The sequence below is a fragment of the Dromiciops gliroides genome, chromosome 2 (genome assembly GCF_019393635.1).
Source record: "Dromiciops gliroides isolate mDroGli1 chromosome 2, mDroGli1.pri, whole genome shotgun sequence".
Taxonomy (NCBI): domain Eukaryota; kingdom Metazoa; phylum Chordata; class Mammalia; order Microbiotheria; family Microbiotheriidae; genus Dromiciops; species Dromiciops gliroides.
The window spans coordinates 108,230,623-108,258,255 of record NC_057862.1 but is presented as its reverse complement, the minus strand read 5'-3'; the positions used below and the strand labels follow the sequence as shown (position 1 = coordinate 108,258,255).

Below are 27,633 nucleotides of genomic sequence, written 5' to 3'. Positions count from 1 at the left end.
CAATTCTCTTTTTCAGAATTTTCTCACATTGCTTTAATAGGCTTTGCTTGTAGATTATTTTTCTGTAATTGCCTTTTACCACCACAGAAGTCTTTTATGGTCAGGTTCATTTGTTGTTGTTTGCGAATTTTTCCAACCTCTTTTTTTTTTTGGTGGGGCAATGGGGGTTAAGTGACTTGCCCAGGGTCACACAGCTAGTAAGTGTCAAGTGTCTGAGCCCGGATTTGAACTCAGGTACTCCTGAATCCAGGGCCGGTGCTTTATCCACTGCGCCACCTAGCTGCCTCCAACCTCTTTCTTGGCTTTGGACTTTATATTAGAGTTGGTCTGTGCTCCCCTCTGGGAGGGCTGGTTGGCCTAAGATTCTGTAGCTCAACCTGGGTTCCTGTAGATTTTTGGTGCTTCCAAGGTGGTGTGATCTGGGGAGAGGTCTGGTCACTGTCCTCCTGCTCTGTACTCTGGTCCTTACCCAGGTGGAACCATTGCTCCTCTCCATCCATCCCTGTGCACTAGGTTTGCCAGTGTTCCTGCTACTGTTGCTGGAGCTGCTGTCTCCAAGGCCTAGAGCCACTACCACTGCTGCCACGAGCTACATTCTACCTCTCTCCCTCCCTCCCCCTCCCCCCCCCCCCTCAGCTTCCCAGGCTGAAACAATAACTCACTCTGACTTTTCCACTCAGAGTTCAAGTTGGACTTTTCTATAGTTGTCCTATAGGAGAGGTTTTGAGGGAAGTTTGACAGTTATGACCAAACTTTATTCTGCCATATTGACTCTGCTTTGTGGAGCAGGTGCTAGAGAGAGGGTGAGAATTTGAAACTCAAAAAAATTTTAAAACAAATGTCAAAAATAAATAAAAAACTATATTTGGTGAATCTGGTAGGATTCCTTCTTTATGTATTTCTTCAAACTGTTTATATAGTATTGGAATTGGAAGCTAATCTTTTTGTTTTCCATGCCTATCTGAAGAAAACTAGTAAACAAACAAACCAAAAAGGGATGATGGTGATGGTAGGTAATTTTTTGTTTCTTGGGGACGTGCTTGTATTGCACACAAAACTCAGAGAAACACAAAGCCATACATAGTCTTCAATTCTTTTACTTTGGGATTTGAATGGTCTCTAACTTAGTAAGAAGCAAAAGAAAAGATATGTTGGGCTCTGTGGCGAGGCATTAAAGAACTTCATAAGGATGGGAAGCTTTTGAGTTTTGTAAGAAGCTTTCTGCTGTATTAAACTGGGCAACATTCCTTTCCCTCAAATGTGCTCAAGAACAACTCCAAGTTTACTTACAAAAGTCTTTGAAGGTGTGGAGACCATTATGAAGAAGCATGTGAAGCCAGCAGTGGGATCCCAGAGCTCAAAGAACAAGGCATTACTGAATGCCACCACACCAAGGACATTTAGACTTCCCCAAGACATAGCATATTAGTTTTGTTCCTTAGACATATAGGGAAAAAAACTCTTCAGGCACCACTGACATTCAAAATCCTTTGTTCATTTTTGCCTTCATATATAAAAACTCTTTTCTGATAAAATACATCAAGGATACAGCTAAGAACTTCAGTGGAAAAGAAAACAGCTAAAAATATGGAGATTAGGGGCGGCTAGGTGGTGCAGTGGATAGAGCACCGGCCCTGGAGTCAGAAGTACCTGAGTTCAAATCCGGTCTCAGACACTTGACACTTACTGGCTGTGTGACCCTGGGCAAGTCACTTAACCCCCCCCCCCCCCGTAGCCCCGCAAAAAAAATTTTTTTTAAAATATGGAGATTAGACAAATTGATCATAAGATAAATAAAGCTAACAAGTTGGCAGGCCCTATTTGATGCTGTATTCTTTCACAAAAGAATAAATAAAACCAGGAGTATTCGCAAAAAAATCCACAAAGCCACCTCACATTTGATTCACATATACTGTTTAGACTCAGTGGGCATATCCATCCTTCTCTTAACTTCTCTACTCCTTGAAAATGGTAATTAAGTGGCAGCTAGGTGGCACAGTGGATAGAGCACTGGCCCTGGAGTCAAGAGAACCTGAGTTCAAATCCGGCCTCAGACACTTAACACTTACTAGCTGTGTGACCCTGGGCAAGTCACTTAACCCCAATTGCCTCACCAAAAAAAATTTTTTTTAAATGGTAATTAATCCTAATCACTACTGAACTGAAAATGTCTTTCAAAAAAAGTCAGTGATACACTGAAACAAATCATATTTGATTTTCCCTATTTTTCCTGGATCATTTTTGTTGTGAATGATGTAAGTTATTAAATTTATTAGTTTTCTTCATAAAATATGATCACACATCTTCCCTTTCAGAAAATAGAAGTTATATAATTGTCTTTAGAGTAACCCCCCAAGGCACAGAAATCTGAAATTTGGAAAACATGTTTTTAATATATTCCCTCTTCTTCATGACCTTTTTATACTTCTCTTTTTCCTCATTTAACTCTTTGACTTTTTTCTCATATTCTTTGAATTGTCTCATTTCTTCCTCAGTCCATATTTCATCCAATTTAGAGAGCATAAAGGCAGGCTGAGGAACTTCCTGAAGATAGAACAGAGAAGCACATGATCCACTCAAGATGGCAAAGTGACAGTGTCATTAAAGCAATAAGAAACAACCGGTAACAAAGAAACCAACCTCTAACTAATCATCACTGAAGGCGACAGGAAAAATGGCCCAGGGTTCAATTAAACTAACAAAGTGTGTCCATGATGTTGGCTGTTTAGCTCTTTTTGGCCAATGAATTGTTTACTATTATATTTATACTCTGGATTTACTATCATTTACAACAAGGGAATTTTGTTTCAAAGAGAATTTTCCGTAGCAATAATGGAAAATTATTAATTATGCATAAAATTATTAATGTAGCTTCCCTCACTGCTACCAAGTACATAAATCTTATTTCTTTAAAGTATGGTTTTCTTTTAGTTTGAAAATCAGTGCTGACGTTTCACATTTCTTTGTGTTTTATTAAAATGTGGGAGATACTAAAAAGATATTATTTGGAGTCTGTGTTTTCCTATTTTTCCCAGGTTGGAAATATAGCGGCGACTTACAGACTGATCCTAATACTTTTATTCATGGTTTGCTGGCCTGGGTTGTTTTGACGCTCTCTATGCATTTTGGTGGCTCTTTTCTTCTTGGGACTCAATATATTGGTGCTGAATTTAATCCAGACACCTGGTTAACTCAGAACACTAGAATCAATTTACCAGGCTGAGCCTCCTCCAATAAAAGGGATTACAGGTGTGCAACATCCCACTCAGCTGGAGTTACTAAAATTTTATGGAATGTTTGCTTTTTAAAAATTTTCTAAAACTGTGTTCCATCTTGGAAAAATGATGAATTATAAAATTCATAGTTCTCACTTTCATCTTTCTTATTCTACCTTCCATGATTAGACAGAACCATTACCATCTTCAAAATATCTTCTTTCTTGACTTCCAAAACTCCATTCATCATTTCCATCAAAGCTCGACGTCTAAAATCATTTCTCTGGAAAAATAACCAAAAGCAAGAGGAGACAGAAGGTAGAGATTAAAACATTCAGACTTTATTAGCAATCATCTAAGACCATAGGCCAAATTGTGTGTATGTGTGTATGTGTGTGGGTGTGTAGAATTAGGCTCTTCCCAAAGCATTTCTTACTGATAAATTACAAAAGATTTTATTGGTTTTTTTCTGATATATTTAAAAACTAATAAGATATTTGTAGAAAACACCATGTGTGATTTAACATGCCATACCTGAGCTAAAAGGAGTCGTTCTAATTCCTTAGCTGCAGCTAGTGCTGCTTGTTCTTTTTGCCATGGAGTAAGGTATTTTTCAACTTTAATCTGAAAAGACAAAGTTTCACTTTATTTCTCCTCCTGTATTATTCATAAAACTCAAACTAAATGGGTTCAACTTTCTCTTGAATATTTTTTTCTTTTTTCTGGAAGAGTCAGGAAATTTAAGTTCTAATTTTAGCTCTGCCACTAATTAAGTGCTTAAAGTCCAAGGGAAAGAGCTCCATTACCTGAAAAAAAGAATGAGAAAGATGAAGAGAGATACTGAAGCTCTTTCCAGTTCTAACATTCCACAATAGAAGCAAAGGGTCCAAGGAAGTTCTTTATCACTTTGATGAACTCCCCAGTCAATCTGATATGCCCCAAATCTTTGTCTTAGGACTCCTGGGGCACTTAACCATGAAGAGAAAGAGACATAGAGACTCCTGATGCTTGGCTGATTCTGCTCAGTAGGTCAAGCCCTGGTCTTAGGAGCCAGGGCACCCTCTCTGAGGTCTATAGGGATCCACTGTTAGGTGAGCTTGCTTTCTAGGCCTTACTTTTTTGTCCTTCTCATGAGGAAGACAAACTAGTAAAGAATGTATGGCTGAGCAGGACTGGTAGTGGGCCAGTCACTTGACTTTTCTGACCCTCATTTTCCTTATTATTACAATGAGTACAATAATACTTTCTCTGACCCATAAACTTTATGTGAGGAAAATACTTAATTGTAAATCATGAGATGATATGAGCTATCATTATAATTATTGTTATTGTTTACACCATCTACGACTATGGCTTCTTCAGCAATTTAACTAACAAAAAATCTGGGAAAAAATCAGAAAAGGGGCATGAGAAGGTAAGGAAAGAATGAAAAAGTTGAACAGTACCTCATTGTCTTCTACTGTTAAAACTAAGTCTGGCTTCTCACAATCTTCTATTTCTGGTTGCCAGACCTCTTCCCCAAGTTCTAGATCTGTGATGATTTCTTGAATTCTTATATTTCTTTCCCTCACACGTGCTATTTCCAATTGTTTTTGTTGAAAGGTGGCATCAAACTCATTATTAAAAGTGGTTTTAATCTTGTAAATAATGTCCTGAAATACCACATATTGGTTAAAGGTTGCAGTTTTAATGGTAATATTATTCCACAATCTTAACAACTCTCCAAGTATCTCCCTATTCTAAATCAACCATACAAATCAAAATCAGATTATTTTTCCTAACAGAATACTTTTTCATAGAATATGATAAAAAGAGTAGGGATCAGGAGATGAGGATTCTATTATAAACTAGGACTCTGAGCAAGTCATTTAACTCTCTGAGCCTCAGCTCCTTTATCTATAAAATGAGAAGTTTAGATTAGATGATATATAAAATAATTTCCAGCTCTTAAATTCAGTGATTCAAAGTTATCCCCTGCTCAATAATTTTCAGTGTTTCCCCATTGCCAAAAGGTGAAGACACCAGCATAGATATCATGCTGAACTATCTCCTTTGGGTTGGCTTTTGATTGAAGGTTTCACTCAATCAAAAATGTGTTTAGTATATCTATACTCTATTATCTAATATTTGGTGGTTTAAAAGAAAAGATGATTTAAAACGACACTTCATACTGTCATGAGATCAGAATTTTTTCTTATCATTTATAGATAAATACAGATATAATAGATATAATAGAACAGGATTTTCTTTGTCTTACCACTATACACAAAGACATATATCACTTAAAGGCTTTTTGATGAAGGAGGAGGAGGAGGAGGAGGAAGAGGAGGAGAGGAAGGAGGAGGAGAATCATAGCACAACGGTGTGACAGTGCCATCACAGGGTTGTATTAATTACGTGGGACACTAATGCAATGTACTCCTTATGTACCCCATACAAGGTGTGTTACAATGACCCAAATTCTGTATGTTTTCTATACTATTATAAAACAGCATATGGGATAAGGATAGGGACTAAATTGGTAATATTTCATTGCTACAATTTCAATCGCTACAAGGAGCTTCCTGATGAAAACTTCCTCTTACAATGCAAGTCAGCAATTTAAAAAGTCTTAGTGGTTTGCTTAGGGCACAAAGAGATTAGGGTCATGCAACCAGTTCATGTCAGACACAGGACTTGAATCTGAGTCTTCCAGAGTCCGAAGCCTGCTCTATTCAGATCTATATCAACTTAAAAAAGGAAAAAAGTGATCAGCACCTTAATCTAGTATTCAGCCTCACTTTATAAGGAAGCTCTACTGATTTCAAAGATAAAAATAGATTACCTTCAATAGTATAATCTGGTTGATTTTCTCCTCTCTGGTATGAAGTTCTAATTGGCTATTCAATATACCTATATCCACACCAAAGCTTGTACATAAACTTCCAAGTAGATAATTGGGTAAACTGCTATCTCTTTTTGCTAATTCATCTTCGTCCTCTTCTTCTTCCTCTTCTTCTTCATTTGACTTTTTATCCAGGGAAGAAGCTACAGGATGAAGCTCTACAATATGCTTTCGCAGCTATGTATGAAAAAACACATTCATTATTAACAAATAACTTCTCTAAAAGTCAACCTCTGAATATAATTATTTAAAATCATTTTAAGACTTTAAATTCTGCTTTCAACACTCATATTCAAAATTGTGGGAGGACCTAAACACTTCTATAGAAGAGATTAGATCTTCAGAGACTAATGTACTATAGAGAAATAATAACAATAACATAGATAGCATTATGTAATGCTTTGGCAGTTAGGTGGCACAGTAGATAATGCTGGGCTTGGAGTCAGGAGGATCTCAGTTCAAATCTGGCCTCAGACACTTACTGGCTGTGTGATCCTGGGAAAGTCACTTAACCCTGTTTGCCTCAGTTTCCTCATCTGTAAAAGGAGCTAGAGAAGGAAATGGCAAACCACTCCAGTATCTTTGCCAAGAAAACCCCAAATGGGGTCATAGAGAGTCATATGCCTGAAACAAATGAACAACAAATATAATGCTTTATAGTTTGCAAAGTACTTTACAAAGATTATCTCATTTTACCTTCACAACAACCCTGAGAATTAGATGCTATTATTATTCTCATTTTACAGTGTAAAATGTATCTGGTAAGGCTGGATTTGAAATCAGGTCTTCTGGATTCCAAGTCCAGTACCACCTAGCTGTCTCTGTGCCACCTAGTATGCAGCAGTATAAGGTTAATAGGATAATTTGTCCTTTTGAATATTTAGATGTGGGTTTGGTACTTAAACATGAAAAAAAGTCGTGTTTGTAATTTATACAGGAATTAATTCACATAGTGACTGATATGTATGTGAATGTTTTATACTTCAGAAACTATAAATGGAAAGTTTTAGACCTTTGCTCAGTAGCTCATACTACATCAAAAGGTGTTGTAGCTTTAAGGGTCTGACTTCATTCTTTGTAATGCCAGGTAGGCTACACAACTATGGGTTCTAACCTGTATGGGATAATTCTGTATGAAAAAACATATCGTTCCAAAGTAACAATTCATTCCACCTTTGACTAGTTTTCTTAAAATTGCATATCACTATATAAAAGGGACAAGGAGAAAGTATAAATGACTAAAAGTAACAGTTCATCACTACTTACTAAATAATGAAAGGTTCATGTGCTGTGCTCATTTTCATATTTTTTTAAAAATCCATGCTAATTGAATAAGTATAGAATTTATTACATAATGTAATAAGTTGGAAATATTAACAGAAATGGTATTTTCAACATCTCTTACACTGCATTTCAATTAAAGCCAACATTAAGGGAGACTAAGTTAAAAGGCATCACACATGTTCAAATCCATACTTTAACTTCAGCTGCTTGAAGCTTCTTTACATGTAAAACTGTCTCCAATTCTTCCAACTCTTCTGGAGTTCGATTTCTCATTGGGAAATTCTGCACTTGCGAATGAGTATGAAAGGACTTGACAAATGTAAAAAATAAAGAATTAAAACATGTTTTCAGTTTATTTGTGAAAAATGAAATCTCTTGATAAATAGCATCAATGTTTACTGTTTGTAAAATATAAGTTGATAGAATTTCATTAATACTAGTATGGATGGGGCAGCTAGATGGCGCAGTGGATAGAGCACCGGCCCTGGAGTCAGGAGTACCTGAGTTCAAATCCGGCCTCAGACACTTAACACTTACTAGCTGTGTGACCTTGGGCAAGTCACTTAACCCCAATTGCCTCACTAAAAAAAAAAAAAAAGTCATCATTCTATAACATTTCTAAATCCTCATGTTCCATACTAGTATTTTTTTTTAAGTGAGGCAATTGGGGTTAAGTGACTTGCCCAGGATCACACAGCTAGTAAGTGTTAAGTGTCTGAGGCCGGATTTGAACTCAGGTACTCCTGATTCCAGGGCCGGTGCTCTATCCACTGCGCCATCTAGCTGCCCCATGATGACTTTTTATTAATAATTTGATAGTTTAATGAAGCCCTGGCTTTTCCTGTGTATCATCCTCTCAAATTGACACATATCACAATCACTTCACTGTGTGATCCTAATCTATATCTTCTTATAAATTTGACATAAAAGATCCACCACCTTGTTGAAGGTCTTATTCTAATTTGTCTCTCTTAGCTATACCAATGTACCGGTGAAACGATTCACCATTTTTTTCCCCATATTTCCTGCATGATGAGCCCACCTCATTTCCCAGTCACATCTACCTTAAGTGTCTCTTGTACTACTTCTTACATGCAAGTCATCGTTACAGACTACTCAGGTCATATGCTGCAGACAACTTATACCTCCCATGAGCTTCCCACTGCTATTTGGATTATTCATAATTTTGATTCTTCCTGGTCTTCCATGATTTTGAATTATAGAGCAGCACTGAGTGAATACCAGTATTAACATGATGGGCTTTAATAGTTGCAAAAGTCTAGGGTTGTGATAAGTATTCCCAAAGATGATCTAGCTTGATCCTGCTCCTACTCAATTCTGGACTCATTGGCTACAGTGCCTATTCAGAATATACCCACTGACCCACTCAATAGGCTGAGAGTCTCTGGCTGTGTCATAGTCTAGGATAATATACATTTTCTACCTACTTTGTTCTCTCAGCATTAATAGCGACTTTTTCAGTATTAATAGTTAGTAGTGACAAATCCATTTCTTTGGAATTTTAATAGTTTTCACTAAAGATGGTTTGAATGGGTCTCTAGGGGGCACAGTGGATAGGGTGTCAAGCCTGGAGTCAGGACTTAAGTTCAAATGTGTCCTCAGATATATACTAGCTGTGTGATCCTGGGCAAATCACTTAACCTTGTTTGCCTAAGTTCCCTCATCTGTAAAACGAGCTGGAGAAGGAAATGGGAGCCCATTCCAGTACCTTTGTCAAGAAAACCCCAAATGGGATTAGGAAGACTGAGACAAGACTGAACAACAACAACAACAAAAAGATAGTTTGTAGTTTAATAATATGAACCCTGTAATACCATAAATTGTCCTCTCTGAACTTCAAGAAACTCTCTAAAGCTTAAGTTATAGACATGGGATTAGCATCAAGGAAGGGGATATCTATGCCAACCAAATCACAGATCCTTGACCTATTGATTAATGATGTAGTTCCTACTTCCATGCTTTCTTCTGGGAATTTGGAATCTGACTTGTCTAGCTCTTTGCAAGAGAAAAAAAAAAGAAGGCTCTCAGCTTGTACGCATAGAGTTTATATTGATCTTACAGGCAATCAGGAGCCACTACAGTTTATTGAGTAGGGGATGGGGGTGGGATAACATGGCCAGACCTACACTCAGGCAGATATGTGGTGGATGTACTAGAATGTAGAAAGACTTGAGCCAGAGATGAGAAGATTATTGCAATAGAGCAGACAAGAGGTGATGAGTATTTGGATTAGGGTGGTCACTGTGTGAGTAGGCATGCTAGAGATGTTATAAAGAAAGAAATGACAAGATGTAGCATCTGTTAGGCAATCAGCTTGGCAATTTGTGAGCAAGAGAGAAGAGTTGAGGATGACACCAGGCTTTAAAACTGAGTAACTGAAAGGTGGTAGTGCTGCCACAGTAACCATTCTACTATTCTCTCGATCTATTGTCACGTCTCTCTTCCATTTCATAGCCAAACTGCTAGGAAAAGCATACTTTGTCTCGGTTTATTGCTCTCTTACTTCTTACTTTTTTGCAGTTTGGCTCCCCAAAACACCTGAAATAGGTCTCTCCAAGGTCACCCATAAATTTTTGATCATTAAATCCAGTGGCCTTTCTCAGTCCTTATCCTTCTTGACCTCTCCATTATTTGACCTCCAATCACCCTTTCTTCCTATTTACCTTCTCTGCCCTTGGTTCTTATCATACTTACTCCCCTGTGCCTCTAACGGATATTTGCCAGGCTCCTCTTCAGGATCATTGTTGCTGTTCTGCTCACCACTGGTGCGATGAAGCACTTAGTCTAGGTATGCAAACCAAGGCCTGCTTTACTGAGATAGAAAGAATAGAACCCTCAAGTAGTTTCACAAGGATACAGTGGAAGCATTGATTCCTGAAGCTTCCCTGTTTGATTGTGAAGATTTTCTGGGTGATCCCAAGTACAGACAACTTGACCGAAGTTAGGGGTTCTGTGAAATCTGAAAAGTTCCCAAACAGGAGGCAGGCCAATCATTACATACTCCTAGGAAGATCAACTTCTCAGGTGATCATTAATCTGAAGATGTACCTACTCCTTAGGTCGTCCTCTAAGTGCCTTTACTTAGTAGAGCAAAATGAAATCTTAAAGGTTTTCCTCCAACAAGGACTATCTCAGGAATATATTAAGATTATATAAGATTCTTTGATAAATGAGATCACAGAAATACAACTTTGCTCAATCACCTTCTGGTTATTAACATCCAATGAAGAATAAAACAGGGAAATATATGCTTTCCCAAATTATTCACTACCATTATGGGGGATGTCTTGAACATAGTCCAAATGGAAGAGAGATTCCCTATAGATGGTGAGGTCCTTTATATGCTTTTTTATGTGAAAGACATTGGAGTGATTGAATCAAGTTCCCAAACATTATGAAGCTTCTCAATGAAACCTCTGATTTTTTAAATGGATTGGCAAAACAACCAAAAAGGAAAAATGAAATGGATGAAAAAACCCTATTGTTCAGATTAGGTAGTGTCATGAGTAAAATTCAACAAGAAGTAGACTGAGGGGGGCAGTTAGGTAGCGCAGTGGATAAAGCACCGGCCCTGGATTCAGGAGGACCTCAGTTCAAATCCAGCCTCAGACACTTGACACTTACTAGCTGTGTGACCCTGGGCAAGTCACTTAACCCCCATTGCCCTGACCCCCCCCCAAAAAGAAGTAGACCGAGGCATATTCTCTCCAACCAAAATAACAGTTTATTAGTAGGCTGTCTGGTAAGAAAATAGATAAATAGCTGTGTCAATGAAGCCAAAGACCCCAAGTAGAAGGATAGCTCCTCTTTTTTGTTTTTTGGGGAGTATAGAACAAAGAACAGGATTTTGTAGGTGGGGAACAAGTTATGATTGGTACAAGGTTAGCAGCATCATGGGGGTGAAGACATAATTGATTACATAAACAACGATGTACAAAAGAGATTAGATAGATAGATAGAGATAGATAGATAGACAGACAGATAGATAGATAGGACAAATTCATTAATTGTTTGTTGGATCTGTGATTTTATCAGTGTGGATACTCCCCTCATCTGGGTAGCTTATAAACTATCCAGGGTTTCTCATTCTGTGTGATTTTTGTCCATGCCCTCTCCTAAGTCTTCCAGAAAGGAATAATGCAAGTCAGGTGATCTGTGAGATTAGGAATGTAGCATCTGCTGTCAGTTACCCTAAGAACACAAGCCTCCCATTCCAAGGCAGCTTGTAAGTAGTTGATAAAAAACAGGGAGAGCAAGAACTTCTGGGTTGGCATTTATTACAGGCTGACCAATTATACTGTGATGGCAGAGGTATGTGTCTTCAAAATAGAGTCAGAGAACCTGTTAAGATTTAGTCATGGCAAAGCAGTGTAGTTCTGAGAGCCCAATGTCATTATATGACTCGCATTTCTTTATATTCAGCAGGACTGTCTTGAGTCCTTCAGAAAGTCTTGAGTACAACCAGAATGTGCTATAAGTTCCCCAAGTTCTTAGGCTAAAGAATACTCATGGGTCAGGTGGTGATTACTCCACATCACAAGATTACTTACAAATGCATTCTCAAAAAAACCTGTGGAGCCCTTTCTTCTTCTTTCTGGGCATACCTTTATCAGAGGACATGAAACCATGACAAAGGGTCATTGTAAATTAAATTATGTTCTTGGTATACATAATGTTTGACATGATTTTCGGAGAGAGAAATCTGTGAAAGAAGAGATCAGAAATGAAGAAGTAATTGCAAGTGTTACTAAGGAGTGGAAGAAGAAAGGAGGAAAGACAAATATGGGGATATGTTAGTGTGAAAGCCCAAATAGACCAAAGCAGAAAGGATCTAAATGAAGAAGACAGATCCTAGGTACTGTGCTGGGAAAGCTCCAGAGGGGACTGAACAAACACAGTTCTGCACTTTGGGAAGAATGCTTTTTAGTAATGGAAGGATTGTTTTACTTTTACCTTCAGTGTTTCTGAGGTTATTAATAATTGAGATAATATGTTTAGAATATTCACCATAAGTACTTGGCCTTTTACACTCATGGAATCCCAACATTCTTTTTTTAAAACGTTCCACAAATACATCTTCGCTAGATTTTCCATTTCTGTTTCCTTTCTTAACTGTAAGGGGGAAAAAAGAAATTGTAATTATTTCAAAAAGCCACATGTGGAACTTACTAATATCAATAATTGGCATGGGGATATAACTATAGATATATGTCATATGTATATGTGTGCGCACACATGCAGCTTCTGTGGAGGATCTATAGGATAATATGGACAAGAATGCACAGGATGAGAAGAGCATGGATGAGTTATGATCTTCACCAACAAAGTAAATAGCTCTGATGAAGTAATAATAAGTCTACTGCAGGGACAACATGCACCTAAAGAGAGCTAGTTCGCACTTGCCTGGTGTTCTACAAATCTAGTCAAATCTTTTCAAACTGAAAAGAATGGGGTAAGGAGAAAACTTCTCAATTCTATAGAGATAAAAAATATAATGTAGAAAGAATAGCTGTTGAGCACCGGGAAGGTTACTGAGTCAATATCTGAAAAGGGAGCCAGTAGTAAAGCCCCAAACTACAAATATCTTGCTTCAAGTTCATGAACATAAGGAAACAAGCAAGTCAAACTAGAGGTCCTAACACAAGGAGGCAAATTTGACCTTGCAGATAGCCCTGAGCCTTGGCAGGATGAAACTCATTGACTACAATGTGACTCTGGGTGGCCATTTCCCCCCCCCCCCCAAATAAAACATAGTGGGGAAAAGGGAGGAAACGTAGATAGCAGATATTAAAAAGGTGTACTCTTGGGGCAAATAGGTGGAGCAGTAGATAAAGCACTGGCCTTGGATTCAGGAGGACCTGAGTTCAAATTCAGCCTCAGATATTTGACACTGACTAGCTGTGTGACCCTGGGCAAGTCACTTAACCCTCACTGCCCTGCCCCCCCCCCCAAAAGATGTACTCTTTTTTTTTTGCACTGAATACAGTGACTTTATTGATGGTATGTACACAATAGAGGACTCTAGGCTTCTCCCCCCTACTACAGGGGTGCTTTGGAACAACAATGTGAATGGGGCATGGGATCCCTAGCACGGGAACATAGGGATATGGGCTCCCCAGTGGTGGAACTCTTCTTTTGGCTGGGGATGAAGATCCATGGCTTTCCACTTGACTCCTTGGAGGCCACGTAGACCATGAGGTCTACTACACGGTTGCTGTAACCATACTCATTGTCATACCAAGAAATGAGCTTCACAAAATGGTCATTGAGGGCAATGCCAGCGCCGGCATCAAAGGTAGAAGAGTGGGTGTTGCTGTTAAAGTCACTGGATACAACCTGGTCCTCTGTGTAGCCCAAGATGCCCTTCAAGGGTCCCTCTGGTGCTTGCTTCACCACTTTCTTGATATCGGCATATTTGGCAGCTTTCTGCAGGCCGCAGGTCAGATCCACAACAGACACACTGGGAGTAGGAACACGGAAAGCCATGCCTGTGAGCTTCCCATTCAGTTCAGGTATGACCTTGCCTATAGCCTTAGCAGCACCAGTGGAAGCAGGGATGATGTTCTGGGCAGCACCACGCCCATCATGCCACAGCTTGCCAGAGGGTCTTCTGGGTAGCAGTAATGGCATGGACTGTAGTCATGAGTCCTTCCACGATGCCAAAGTTGTCATGAATGACCTTGGCCAAGGGGGCCAAGCAGTTGGTAGTGCAGGAGGAGTTACTGACAATCTTAAGGGAATTGTCCTATTTATCATGGTTCACTTCCATCACGAACATTGGGGCATCAGTAGAAGGGGCAGAAATAATGACCCGCTTTGGCTTCACCCTTCAAGTGAGCCCCAGCCTTTCCCATGGTTGTAAAGACACCAGTGGACTCTACAGCATACTCAGCTCCAGCATCTCCTCACTTAATATTGGTGGGGTCTGTTCCTGGAAGATGGTAATGGCTTTTCCATTGATCACCAGCTTTCCATTCTCAGCCTTAACGGTGCCCTTGAACTTGCCGTGGGTGGAATCATATTGAAACATATAAACCATGTAGTTGAGGTCAATGAAGGGGTCATTGATGGCCACAATGTCTACTCCGTTGGAGTTGAATGCAGCCCTGGTCACCAGGCATCCAATACAGCCAAATCCATTGACTCTGACCTTTACCATCTTGTTTCAGGGATGCAACTGAAGCAGCGGATCCTGGCACTGAGCTTGGGAGAGGAGCTAAGAGCCAAAAAGGTGTACTTTTGTGAAGAAATGCAGTAATCAGAGTGAGAAAGTCCTTGGGCAAAGGTCAATGGAAGGATAAAGGAAAGCAGGTATGACATAATAATGATGTGGGCCTTTGACTCTTGTAATATCTCTCTTTGTCTCTGTGTATCCCTCCCTCTCTCCTCTCTTCCTCCTAAAAGTGGAGCAGCAGTTAAACCAGACTTTCCCCCTCCTCCCTGCCAGTTGCACTGCCTTCCTCATGATGACTCCATTCTGAAGGCTGCTTGACTTGATGGGTCCCCAGCCAGGCCTGCTCCCCACCCCACCCCAGGTGCCCCAACCCTACCAGCTCCTCTTAATGCTTTGCCTTCCTCTTTTCTGTCACTTTAGTCATGTCTGACTCTTCGTGATCCCATTTGGGGTTTTCTTTGCAAAGAATGACAAAATGATTTGCCATTTTCTTCTCTAGCTCATTTTACATATGAGGAAACTGAGGCAAATGGGGTTTGGTGATTTGCCCAGGATCACACAGCTAGTGAGTGTCTGAGGTCAGATTTGAACTCGGCTCTTCCTGACTCCATACCTGGTGCTCTATGCGCTGCACCACATCCCTTTCTCTCCCACTCACACTGCCACCTCTGTGGTGGTGGAGGCCCTCATTATCTCTTGCCCAGACTACCTTGGCAGTCCTATTTTAAGGCACTCCTCACTTCAGCCCGTCCTCCACTCAGCTGCCAAAGGGATCTTCTTCAAGAACAGATCTGACCTTGTCACCCCCACCTACCTGACCAATTTTAATGGTTTTTAAAGCTCTTTCACAACCTGGCCTCTTCCTCCCCTGCCAGTCTTCTCACACCGTGCTCTCTTCCATGTATTCTAAGATCTAGTGGCCCTGGTCTTCTTGCAGTTCTTCTAATGTCTCATGACTCCATCTCACAACTCCTTGTCCCCCCACCATGCCTAGAACGTTCTCTTCTTACCTACAGTTTTGTGGCTTTCCTAGCTTCCTTCAAGATTTATCTCAAATCCATCATTTGCAAGACCTCCCCCAACTGCTAGTGCCTTCCATCTGAGATTCTCTTCCATTTACACTGTTTCTCTCTTGCATGCACTTGTTTTGCATGTTGTTCCCCCCACCCCCTTAAATGTGAGCTCATTGAGGGGAAGGACTGTGTTTTCTTGCGTTCTTTATTTCCTCAGAACTTAGCATAATTCCTGGACTATCGGAAGCACTTGCTTGTTGATGCTTGTTGACTGGCTGGCTTGCCTTAAAGATTTCATCCTTTAAAAGATTGAAGGTTTGAACCAAGGAGGGGAAATTTTACTCTATGTCTGATTCACTAACAGAGGAAGGCTTCCTGGGATGGAAAAACCGGAAACCTTGGAGAAGTGACCGTTCCATCTTAGAATCTGTGACGATGAGGTTGGGGGGAGTACATAAGTTTTGGGAGAGCAGATTTCTGAGGGTTCAGAGAAAGAATAGTTAGGATTCCACAGGAAGAGGAAGTTAGCCCATCAGGGATGGGAAACAAGAATGAAATTCTGAAGTCACAAAGAGAATGAGTTCGGATGAGGATAAAAAACTGGAATTGTCTGAAGAGACTGATATGGATATACAGAGAAATCCTCAAACAGTTTAGATTTTTTCAGAAGCTGGGCAGAGAAGAGGAGAATAAAGGCAGGCAACAAAGGGTGAGTACAAGAATAGGCAGAGTACCATAAGATAAGTGTCAGAGTGAGCTAATGCTAGTGAAGAAAACTTAAGGCCACAATAAAAATGTTAGGCTACATTGGGGAAAAGAGAAAGATGGAAAAACATGCAGAACTGCTACTTGAAACAGATGGCATGCTGCTAACTGACAAGAAACACGAGGCAGACAAGGGTATTCAATTCTGACCCTACTTCTGGCTTTTTTTTTTTTTTGGCTTGTTTTTCTTTCAAGGAAAGGACAGAAGAAAAGTGACTGACAGGGAGTTCCTATCTAAGATAAGTTGGGAGATGGTAAGAGACCAGTTAGCTGCCCATGAATGAATCAAAGTCCCTGACCTAAACAAACCACATCCTCAAGTACTGAAAGAATTGATGTACAATTGCTAAGCTGGTATCAGTAATATTTTGAAAGATCTGTGCAAAGAACAAGGAGAGCTATGAATAGTTAAAAAAAAAAAAAGGAGAGGTACAAAAGGACTAGAGAACAGTAAATACCTCCATCTTGAAAAGGGGGGAGGGGAGAGTGAATGGAATATGGAAGTAAATGGAAGCTATAGACCAGTGACCTAGAGTTTGATTTTGATAAAAAAAAAAATCATAGGATGTATTATAATGAGATGATTAGGGAACACCTAGAAAAGGAAGCAACAATTGCAGGCAGCACGGCTTCATTAAGAACACTTCATGGGGCAGCTAGATGGCGCAGTGGATAGAGCACCAGCCCTGGAGTCAGGAGTACCTGAGTTCAAATCCGGCCTCAGACACTTAACACTTACTAGCTGTGTGACCCTGGGCAAGTCACTTAACCCCAATTGCCTCACTAAAAAAAAAAAAAAAAAAGAACACTTCATGACAGACTAATGTTAAGTTCCTTTTTTTGATCAGTTTTAGTGGTTCTATGACAGTTTGGAGGAAGGTCTCCAATAGTACCCAGGAATGGAGCCTTGGATTTATTCTTTTTTTTTTTTTAATTTTAGTGAGGCAATTGGGGTTAAGTGACTTGCCCAGGGTCACACAGCTAGTAAGTGTTAAGTGTCTGAGGCCAGATTTGAACTCAGGTACTCCTGACTCCAGGGCCAGTGCTCTATCCACTGCACCATCTAGCTGCCCCCGATTTATTCTAATAAACATTTTTTACCACTTATTTGGATAAAAGTGAAAGAGCATGCTTATCAAATTTATAAATGATACACAGCTCTGGGAAGGATATCTAACACAGTGCATGGTAAGAGTTGGGGTCCAAAAAGTCATTGACACTTTAGAACACTGGGATAAATCTAAAATGAAGTGTTATTATTTAGTTAGTCAGTCCTGTCTGACTCTACATGGACTTCATTTATAGGGTCTTCTTGGCAAAGATATTGGAGTGGTTTGACATTTCCTTCTTCATTATGTCCCCATTTTACAAATGAGGAACTGAGGCAAATAGGTGTTAAAGTAATTTGCCCAGCTTATGTGTCTGAGGATAGATTTGAACTCAGATCTAGCTCACCCTAGGCCTGATCTACTGTGCCTCCTACCTGGCTCAAAATGAAATGTAATAGGGGGCAGCTAGGTGGCGCAATGGATAAAGCACCAGCCCTGGAGTCAGGAGTACCTGAGTTCAAATCTGGACTCAGACACTTGACACTTACTAGCTGTGTGACCCTGGGCAAGTCACTTAACCCCAACTGCCTCACCGAAAAAAACCAACAACAACAAAAAAAAATGAAATGTAATAAGTTAACAACACAAGATAGGTTGCAAACACAAGATGGAGGAAGCATATCCAGGGTTTCAAGTGGTCTGAGGATTCAATATGATTCAACAATGTGATATGGCAACCACAGAAGCTAAGTCAATTTGGGGCTACATTGAGAGCCATAGCTTCCAGAAGCAAACAGATGCCAGTTTCTCTGCACTCTTCTTTGCTGATCAGAGCCCAGCTAAAGTATCGTGTTCACTTCTGGGCACTACAATTTAGAAAGGAGATGGTAACAGAGGAAAACATTCAGAGGATGGCAAAATGGAGAGGGAAAGATTTGAGCTCATGCCACATGACAGACTCAAAGAACTGGAGGAGTTTATTTAGCTGGAAGAAGAAAAGATTCGAAGGGGCCATGACCACTGCCTGCAAGTACTGGAGAGGCTAACATGGGAAAGGGAGATTAGCCTTGGTCTCTTTAGCTCATTCACCCCTTGTGGCAGCCCCAGTACTCTTTGCCATAGCTCTAATTGTTAGGATATTTTTCCTGATGCCAAACCTAAATTCAACTCTTTGCAGTTTCTATCTGTTGCTCCCAATTTTGCCTTATGAGACAATGATCTTATCCCTTCTTTGATCCTCTTTTCCCAACACAGCAAAAACAAACAAACAAACAAAAACCAAAAACACGAAGAAAAAGCACTTTTTTGGTTGCCTTTAAGATTTCCTTTCCTCGCTAGCTTCAGTTCAATCACAGTTTAAGGTCTCCTGATACTTTTTTTGCAGTAGGTTGCCTGCCACACATTTGTATCAATCTTCTGTTACTCATCTTTAGTACAAACTTTTAAAAGCCTAAGTCGGATGGGGCTTTCTTTGTATACTCATAAAGGTCTCTTTGGACAACTCTAGCTTTTCTTCCTCATTAGAATTTAAACCAAGAACCTACTATGGACATAATACTGTGCAAAGTAAAAGGGGAGTTATAAGTAAGAATAAAATATGTTGTCTTTCAGAAGGTATCAGATCCTGGGTTGTAACAGGACGGGTTGGGCCATAATGATAATTTCATCCTTCAAAAAGTTGGAAGAACCAATGGGGGAAATTCTATTCTAAACATGATCCTCACTAACAGGGAAAAACTACTTTCTGGTGTGGAAAGGTTGGAAATCTTGGGGGAGAAGTGACCATTCCATCTTAGGATATATGTTTGAGAAGGATAAGGAAGGAGGGCAAAGTCTGAAATCTACAAAGATTTTTGGAGGGCAGATTTCAAAGTGTTCAAAGAAAAGTTAGGTTGAATTCCATGGACTATAAAAAGTAAGCCTGGGGGCAGCTAGGTGGCACAGTGGATAAAGCATAGGCCTTGGATTCAGGAGGACCTGAGTTCAAATTCGACCTCAGACACTTGACACTTACTAGTTGTGTGACCCTGGGCAAGTCACTTAACCTTCATTGCCCCCCCCCCCAAAGTAAGCCTTTCAGACTGGGGAAACTTTTTTTAAGGTTTCACTGTATTTATTGTTTGTTGATTATAAAATCCATTTATTTTGGTCAAACAAAATGCAACCAATCTTCAGGCAACTCCCAAGGCCTTTGACTATTAGAAGTAGAGGTAAAGGAAGTGTGATATATTAAGTTCATACCATATTTGTACAATATACATGACTCTGCTATACCAAGGGAGACACAAAACTGGAATTTGCACATCAAAGGTGTTTGCCACTGCCATGTGTCATAATACAAATGGAAGAGGACTTCCCTCTAGTCCAGGTGTTCTTAACAGTTGTCTGTAAACTTAACATTTTTTGATAACGATTTCAATGTGCGAATGACTGAAATTAACCTCGGAAACCCCGAACGGGCTGGCACCCCTCCTCTTCCATTTCAGCGGCCAAGCTAAGAAGCCCCATGGGCCTTGGAGCTGGCCAGCCCAGCTGGATGGCTACACCAGCTTCCTCTGCCCAGCACCCAGCCCTGGGGTGGCCATGGAATTAGCTTGGTGTTCCGGTGGGTGTGGAGTGGCCTGAGGGTCAGGTGAGAAAGAAAGGCCTTTTATATACCAGGGAAGTTAAGAAGGTGCAGGGGAACACTACAATGACACTACAGAGACAGAGAGAGGAGCGGAGCAATGAAAGCAAGAGAGGGCTTTGAGTTAGAAGAAAGGAGCAGAGCAGTGAAGCAGAGGTCACTACAGTGAAAGAGGGAAGGTAGTGAAAGACAGGAGGGCAGAAAGTGCAAGATAGAGAGGGGGAGGTGAACCAGTCCGAGCAAGGAGTGGCTGCAGGCTGCAGCAACAGCAGCCAGCATACCCTCATGTGAGAGAGATGCTCCAGCAGGAGAGAGTTTAAAACGCAGTCAGGTTGTATTTGTCTTTGTATTTAATTCTAAGTTTGTTTCATATAAATAAACCCTTTGTTTATTTAAGAAAAAAAAAAAGAGGTGTTTGCTTATCAATTTGGGAAAAGCAGTCAGATAGCCAGCCAGGAGTTCACAGATTAGGGCCCACCAGTTAAAATAATTTTTACAAACATAATTGATTTCCTTTGGAATCCTATATATGTAATGCAATTAAAAAGATTATTCTGAGAAGGGGTCCATCCACGTTATGAGATTGCCAAAGGATGACACAAAAAAGGGGAAGAACCTATGGGAAACTTTTAATAATGAAATTCTGAAGTCACAAGGGAAGTAATTCTAATGAATGAATGAATGAAATGATAAATGTTGAATGAATGAAAAAATAAATTTAAATACTAATAGATTTCAAACACTGTGCTATGCCCTGGGGATATAGAAAAAAAAAGTAAAGATAGTCGCTGCCTTCAAGGAGTTTACAATCTCATAAAGGAAGAAAACACACCTAAGGAGTGGTGGCCAGGGAAAAATATTATTGTTTGGAAAGTTACAGTCAGTCAGTCAGTCAACAAGCATTTGTTAAGCACTTACAGGGATGGTGAGGAGAGCCATAGGGGAGTAGGTTAACACATCCTTTCCCAGCAGCATTGACAGTACTGAATTATGATTCCAGAACTGGAAGGGGCAGAGGGTTCAAGTGGCAAGGCAGCTGTCAAGAAGATGGTGGGGGAGTAGAGTGAATGAATAAAACTAAATTTTTTTAGATCCCATTTGTGCACACACTTTTCCCCCTTATTAATGTGTTTGAAAATTTCTTGTTTTGCCCCTTCCTCCTTTCTTATTCATGTCTATATTCATAAAATGATGATGCTTCAAGTATATACCTTTTCTACTTCTTTATCATTTTCATTATAAAGTTTTTTCATTTCTTCAAGATCCAGAGTAAATTCTTGTACTTCTAACTGTGCAATCTGAGGTGCCAAATCATTTTCCTTCAGCATTTCCTGAATCTGAGTTAAATCATAGAAGCTGTCAGTGACAAGGAAACAATTTCAGCTTTAGAGTTCTTTCCCTGAGTCTATACACATAGAGTTGCTATTCACCAGGATCTTTGAGTTTTATTGGGTTGAGTCACTAGTTCCTTAGGGCTATTCCCAGGTTGGTGATTACAACTGCTTCTCATTTCAGAGCACATTCCATTATCATCCATTCTCTTAAAGAACTTGTGCTATCTCAGAAACATTGAAGAGAACCAAAATAGGTAACATTTATTTCACAAAATTCCTTTAAATAACAAAGACCTAGCCATTTTAAATTTTCCCACATATTTTGCTCTGTTCTTTCTTTATCGTTGATGTTTATTATCTAATGTGTCAAATTCTGAGATGAGCATGTGTGGTAACTAACTTACTAGAATACAGCAGAAAGGTGAGTTTGCAGGCAGAGTAGGAAGAGAACTCATCAACTGGACATGCCTGCCACATCATGCCTGTAGATCTTGGGAGACTAAAGGTACAATATTGGAGTACGAGTCACAACACTTACAGTTTTAGCCAGTGCTCTGATTCCTTGTTTTAGCTCTTTCTTTTTCTCACTAAATTCCTTAACCTCTTTTTCAACAGCCTGAAATGTAACAAATACAACACTTAGAAAGAAATCAAGAATGGCTCCCCAAATGAACACAAGGTCTATTATTTAAAAGCATAACTCTAAAAAATGGAACACACAAAAATGAATGAGATTATACACTGAAGGTGAAAAGGAGTCATCACAACAACTTATCTCTCTCGAGTCTGTGCTCTTCAAGTAGTGGGGAAAGAAAATAAAAACACAACTTTGGCACTGGCACACAGTCAAGTTATTGTACTGAGGAAAACCTAAAAGTGAAAACTGGGAGTCAGTGTTCCTGTGGAGAGAGCCCTGAATGGGGCATCACAGACTCTGGCTCTGCTGCCAGTTATCTGTGTGACCTTTGGTAAGTCAACTTAACCTTTCTCAGCCTCATTCTAACCAAAGGTGTGAACTTCCAGATGATCTCTAGGTGCCCCTCTGGCTCTAAATCTATGACCCAATGAAATGACCTAATGTCTAGTTCAACACTAGAGCATTTAATGAGTAGTTGATCAGGTAAATTATTTCAATTAGAAGATTTTTAGAAATATGAAATCACTGTAGTTAATTAAGCAGATAAATGATATGGTCATATCTATGCTTTGAGAAAATAACTTTTGCAGTTATGTGGAAGATAGATTAGAGAAGGGGACAGACTATATAACCTTGCCATAATTCCTTATTTGTAATATATTGAAGCCTCCTCACACCCACGGTGCATCTCATCATTGCCCTCTAAATTCTTTAGAGAATATAATGTTCTATGTTTTGCTTCCATATTTAAAAAAAAACCTGGTAGAATATTTATGTTAGTGATTTTTAAAAGATAGGCCCTCATTTCAGGAAGAGGTTTCTGGTAAGTTTGTATAATTTTTAAATTTCCCAATGGCAATCAGCCTGACCCCTTCCTTTTTAATCCTGAGCCCAATTCACTCATCATTTGCTATATCCGTAGACAAGCTCTATAAGTTATCTTATTAACCACATTATAGTTTAGCCAACAAGAATTCTTCATTCACTTTTATTATTTTATTTTATTATTTTGCGGGGCAATAAGGGTTAAGTGACTTGCCCAGGGTCACTTAGCTAGTAAGTGTCCAGTGTCTGAGGCTGGATTTGAACTCAGGCCCTCCTGAATCCAGGGCTGGTGCTTTATCCACTGCGCCACCTAGATGCCCCTCATCATTCACTTTTGTGTGGACAGTTAGGCTCAATTTTTTAAGAGTGGTTTTGTATCTTTTCTAGGGGTCACTACCATGTTCTAGATCTTGATGTAGATAGATCACTCCTTAACTTGGACTTTGCACTCAATCTCTATAAGTAGTGGTGAATTTCTTTGGCAAATATGTTTCTTCTATTTTTATACTTCACATGATATTAATGATCTCAGGATCATCAAACGAGATTATCTCTATTACAAGGCATCTTTTATAACTTTGAAGTATACATGAAAAATACCTTATTGGAAGAGAGCTTTTAGGATGGTGCCTTGGTGTGCCAACCGAAGTCTTTTTATAGTCAAGAAATTATAAGAACAGTTGTATCTTTTTAGGCACCAGTAGGGAAAGAGGAGAGGTTGGGATCAAGGGTACTAAGGGAGAGGTTGGCCCTGACAAGGAAATGGGGCTGGAGCAAATAAGGAGAGGATGGGTGAAGATGTGGAGGAATTTTGAAAGTGAAGAGCATGGTAGAAAAGAGAGCTCATGGTGGATGGCCTTGATTTTCTCAGTAAGGTGAGATAAATACTATGAATAAATGGGGTTGAAGGTAATATAAAGGGCTTAAAGAGAAAGGAGGTTTCCTGTGGGAAGTGTGACAGTCAATCAGGGAAGAATAAAAAAGACTGCCATGGAACAGTGAGGTTATAGCTGAGATTATGTTGATACAACACAAATTTATATTGGGTATAGTTAGCACAGTTGCATGTTTTCCTCTAGCAGCATTCAGAAACATGAGAGTGGGAGTAAAGGTAGATAAAGGGTGTAACTCAGGACTGAGGACTGGGAGGATGGGAATAAGGCAAGGGAGCAAGGTAGGTATTTAAGGGCACAGAAGAGTACATGGTTGAACCGGTCAACTCTAGAGATAAGACTATGAAGGGAAAAAAGTGGAGTGATGGTTTAGGAGAGGGATGGAGGAACTAGAAGTCACATTAAGAATTAAGAATAGATTTGGGATGTATAAAGGAAAAGAGCGATGGAAAGACAGGTGCCTATGATTAGGGAGGAAATTTTCAGAAATTAAGACGAAAGAAATGACCATCATTGGTGATGGTGAAATTTGACGTCTGACCTCACTGTGTATGACTGAGATATGCCTAAGAGAATTGAAAAGATTGATGACCTGGAGCATGTGGGTAGGGAAGAAGAGGAAGATTATAGATGGCATTAAAGGCTAAGTAAGAGACACTAGTGGACAGTAATACATAGTAATAGTAAGGTACAATTTTTAAATGTTGCCAAGGATGCATAAATTCCTTATCCCGTTCCTGCCATCAACTATAAAATAATGATGATGGTGGTGATGATAATAATAGTTAACATTTATATAATGCCTCCTATGTACCAGACACTATATTAAGTGCTTTACAAATATTATTGAATTTGATCCTCACAACCCTTGGAGGTCAGTGCTATTGTTATCACTCCCATTTTGCATTTAAGGAAACTGAAGCAAATAGAGAGGCTAAATGACTTGCCCAAAGTCACACAGCTGGTAAATGTCTGAGATCAGATTTGAACTCAGGTCTTCCTGATTCCAGGCCAGGAACTCTCTCCATTGCATCACCTGGTTGCCTCTACATAAATGAACACATAAATACATAGTTACCTCGTGATCTTTCTTTTCTAGCCATGTAGTTTCTTGTTCATTGGCTCCATCTGCAGCACCTGAATGCTCATCTTGTGAAAATGAGTCTACACTTGATTTTGCTTTAGAAAATGCCTCAGAAAAAAAAGGACAGGCATTTATTTTAAACTGAACCTCTAATCCATCAAACTGTCCCTATCCCATTATTCAAGAAACCTCTATAACCCCCACACCATAAGACTTTCTTTGTTTTGTTTTTGTTTTTGTTTTTTGCGGGGCAATGAGGGTTAAGTGACTTGCCCAGGGTCACACAGCTAGTGTTAAGTGTCTGATGCAGATTTGAACTCAGTTCCTCCTGAATCCAGGGCTGGTGCTTTATCTACTGTGCCACACAGCTGCACCCCGTAAGGATTTCTTGATAATTTTGAAGATTGGAAGTGATTATTTTTTGACGTGCAGTCCGCGAGTCCCTTTTCAATAAGCACATGATATTATGCCATATTCTTATTCTAGTGGCACTGACCCCTGCTACTGAAGAACAGGTTTCCCTCCCCAGTTGGCATGATCTATTCCCTTATTCCCATATACTTCAACCTGACGCCTTCAGCTTGTCACTCCAGATCTGTCTCTCCTTTTCGTTGTATATCTTTTGGAACTCCAACTCTTTAATTAACAAACTTCCCCAGACTTTAGACTCTTTCTCCTTACATCTTCTGAAACTCATTTAACTTTGGTTTCCCCTTCATGACACTTAATCTTGGAGGATCCTTTCCAGTACCATTTACATTTTCTCTCATCTCCCCAATTCATAGGTCCCGGTTGGAAGCAGTGTTCTTTGATCCCTACGGCCACTTTCAGATTCTTGTTCTACCACCATCGCTCAGCAAACTCTTCTCTGAAGTCCATTCTATTGAAATTAATAACCCATTCAGAAAGCTCTGTCTGATTCCCCCTTCATTCTACAACGCCTTCTCTCTGTTGATTATTTCCAGTTTTCCTTGTTTGTATCCTTTTTGTTCATAGTTGTTTGCATGCTCTTTCCTCCATTTGATCATGAGCTTCCTGAAAGCAGGAACTGCTTTCGGCCTTTCCTTGTGTCTTCAGTATTTAGCACAGCACCAGGCATATAGTACATGCTTAATAACTGTTTATTGACTGACTGAATGGTTCATAGTCTCCCTTTTCACCTCAACTCCTTTCCTCTTGCTAGGGAACCTTCGACATACATGCTGGATTTACTCCTATCATCTGCTTCCTTTACTCCTAGCCACGCTGGAGCTAAAAAGTGCAAAATCATACTCACTGTGAATGTTATTTAATCTCAATCAGTTTTCACTACAGCCAGACAACTCTCCTAGTTAATTCTCTATACCATTAACCATTACAGCTATTCTAAACCTTCCCCTATTTCCTCAAGCCTCACATGACATACGTACCATCTCAGCTAAGGACTTCAATATTTGTTGAAAAAAATTAAAAACCTCTTTCATTTTCTTTATTCTTCATCTCAGATCTGCCTGACATCATCACAATTCTTTCCTCTCTCACTGCAGTCTCTTGAAAGAGGTTGCTTTTCTTGCTAAGGCCAATCCTCTTTCATATTACCTTGATCCCATCCCTTCCTGCCTTCCCAAAGAGAATTCCCTCAGTATCATCTTCTCTTCTTGATAATCTTCAATCTCTATCTAATGGTTCCTTCCCTGCTACATACAAATATACTGAAGTCTTCCCCATCTTAAAAAAACAACTCATGAATCCTATCATCTCTGATAAACTTTTTGGAAAAAGGTGTCTACAGTCAATGGATCTAAACTCTCCATAATCTTACTTCTGACTTCATCATTCAACTGAAACTGCTTTTTCTAGAGTTACCAATGATCCCCTAATAGCTAAATCTGGTTTTCTTTTTTCAATCCTTATCCTTCTTGACCTCTCTGCAGCATTTGACACTATTGGCCATCTGCTGGATACTCTCTCTTCTCTGGTTTTTATGACATTGCTCTTTCTTGATTCTTCTCCCACCTGTCTCATCATTCCTTCTTACCCCTCTTTTTTGATCTTCATCTATGTTATACCCACTAATTAAGAATATTGCCCCAAGGATCTATCGTGAGGCCTCTTTTCTTTTTCTTTCTAAATACTCTAACTTGGTGACCATATCAGCATCCTTTGGCCTAATTATCATTTTTTCACAGATGACTCCCTGATCTAAATATCTAGATATCTCCTGATTTCCATATCACCAACTGTCTATTGGCATTTTCAAATTAAATGTTTTGGGGCAGCTAGGTGGTCCAGTGGATAGAGCACCGGCCCTGGATTCAGGAGGACCTGAGTTCAAATCCAGCCTCAGACACTTGACACTTACTAGCTGTGTAATCCTGGGCAAGTCACTTAGCCCCAATTGCCTCACAAAAAAACCCCACCCCAAAACCAAAAAAGCCAAACAACCAAAAAAAAAACCCGAAACAAAACAAATTAAATGTCTCATGTATATCTCAACATGTGCAAAGCAAAACCCATTATTTTTGTTCCAACCCCATTTGTTTTCTGGGCTTTCTCATTAATGCACCAACATTTTTCTAGTCACTTAAGATTCCCAACCTCCATGTCATCCTTTACTCCTCACTTTCAGTCACCACATACAATCAGATGCCAACTTATTTTGATTTCTACAATATCCCTTCTATACCTTCCCTACCCTCTACTCACACGGTTACCACTCTAGTTTAGGCCTTTATCACCTTTCACTTAGACTACAGCAATGGCCTCCTAATTGGTCTCTCTTTTTCCTTCCCTTTCTAATCAATTCTCCACACAGCTGCCAAAGTGGTTAAGCACAAGTCTAATCAATGC

General features: G+C 39.7%; 1 protein-coding gene and 1 pseudogene across 1 annotated transcript in view; both read right to left on the bottom strand.

Moving 5' to 3' along the window:
* Window positions 1–27,633, bottom strand: part of LOC122738364 (cilia- and flagella-associated protein 43-like) — a 123,070-nt gene that overhangs the window by 28,199 nt on the left and 67,238 nt on the right. The window contains exons 21-29 of the mRNA XM_043980409.1: window positions 24,799–24,912; window positions 21,904–21,981; window positions 21,243–21,368; window positions 12,412–12,516; window positions 6,040–6,276; window positions 4,661–4,867; window positions 3,750–3,839; window positions 3,418–3,498; window positions 2,416–2,544 (exon numbers count right to left, since the gene is read on the bottom strand). Of these exons, the coding sequence (XP_043836344.1) occupies window positions 2,416–2,544; window positions 3,418–3,498; window positions 3,750–3,839; window positions 4,661–4,867; window positions 6,040–6,276; window positions 12,412–12,516; window positions 21,243–21,368; window positions 21,904–21,981; window positions 24,799–24,912 (1,167 nt within the window). The remainder of the gene's footprint in view (window positions 1–2,415; window positions 2,545–3,417; window positions 3,499–3,749; window positions 3,840–4,660; window positions 4,868–6,039; window positions 6,277–12,411; window positions 12,517–21,242; window positions 21,369–21,903; window positions 21,982–24,798; window positions 24,913–27,633) is intronic.
* Window positions 13,490–14,563, bottom strand: LOC122741471 (annotated as a pseudogene).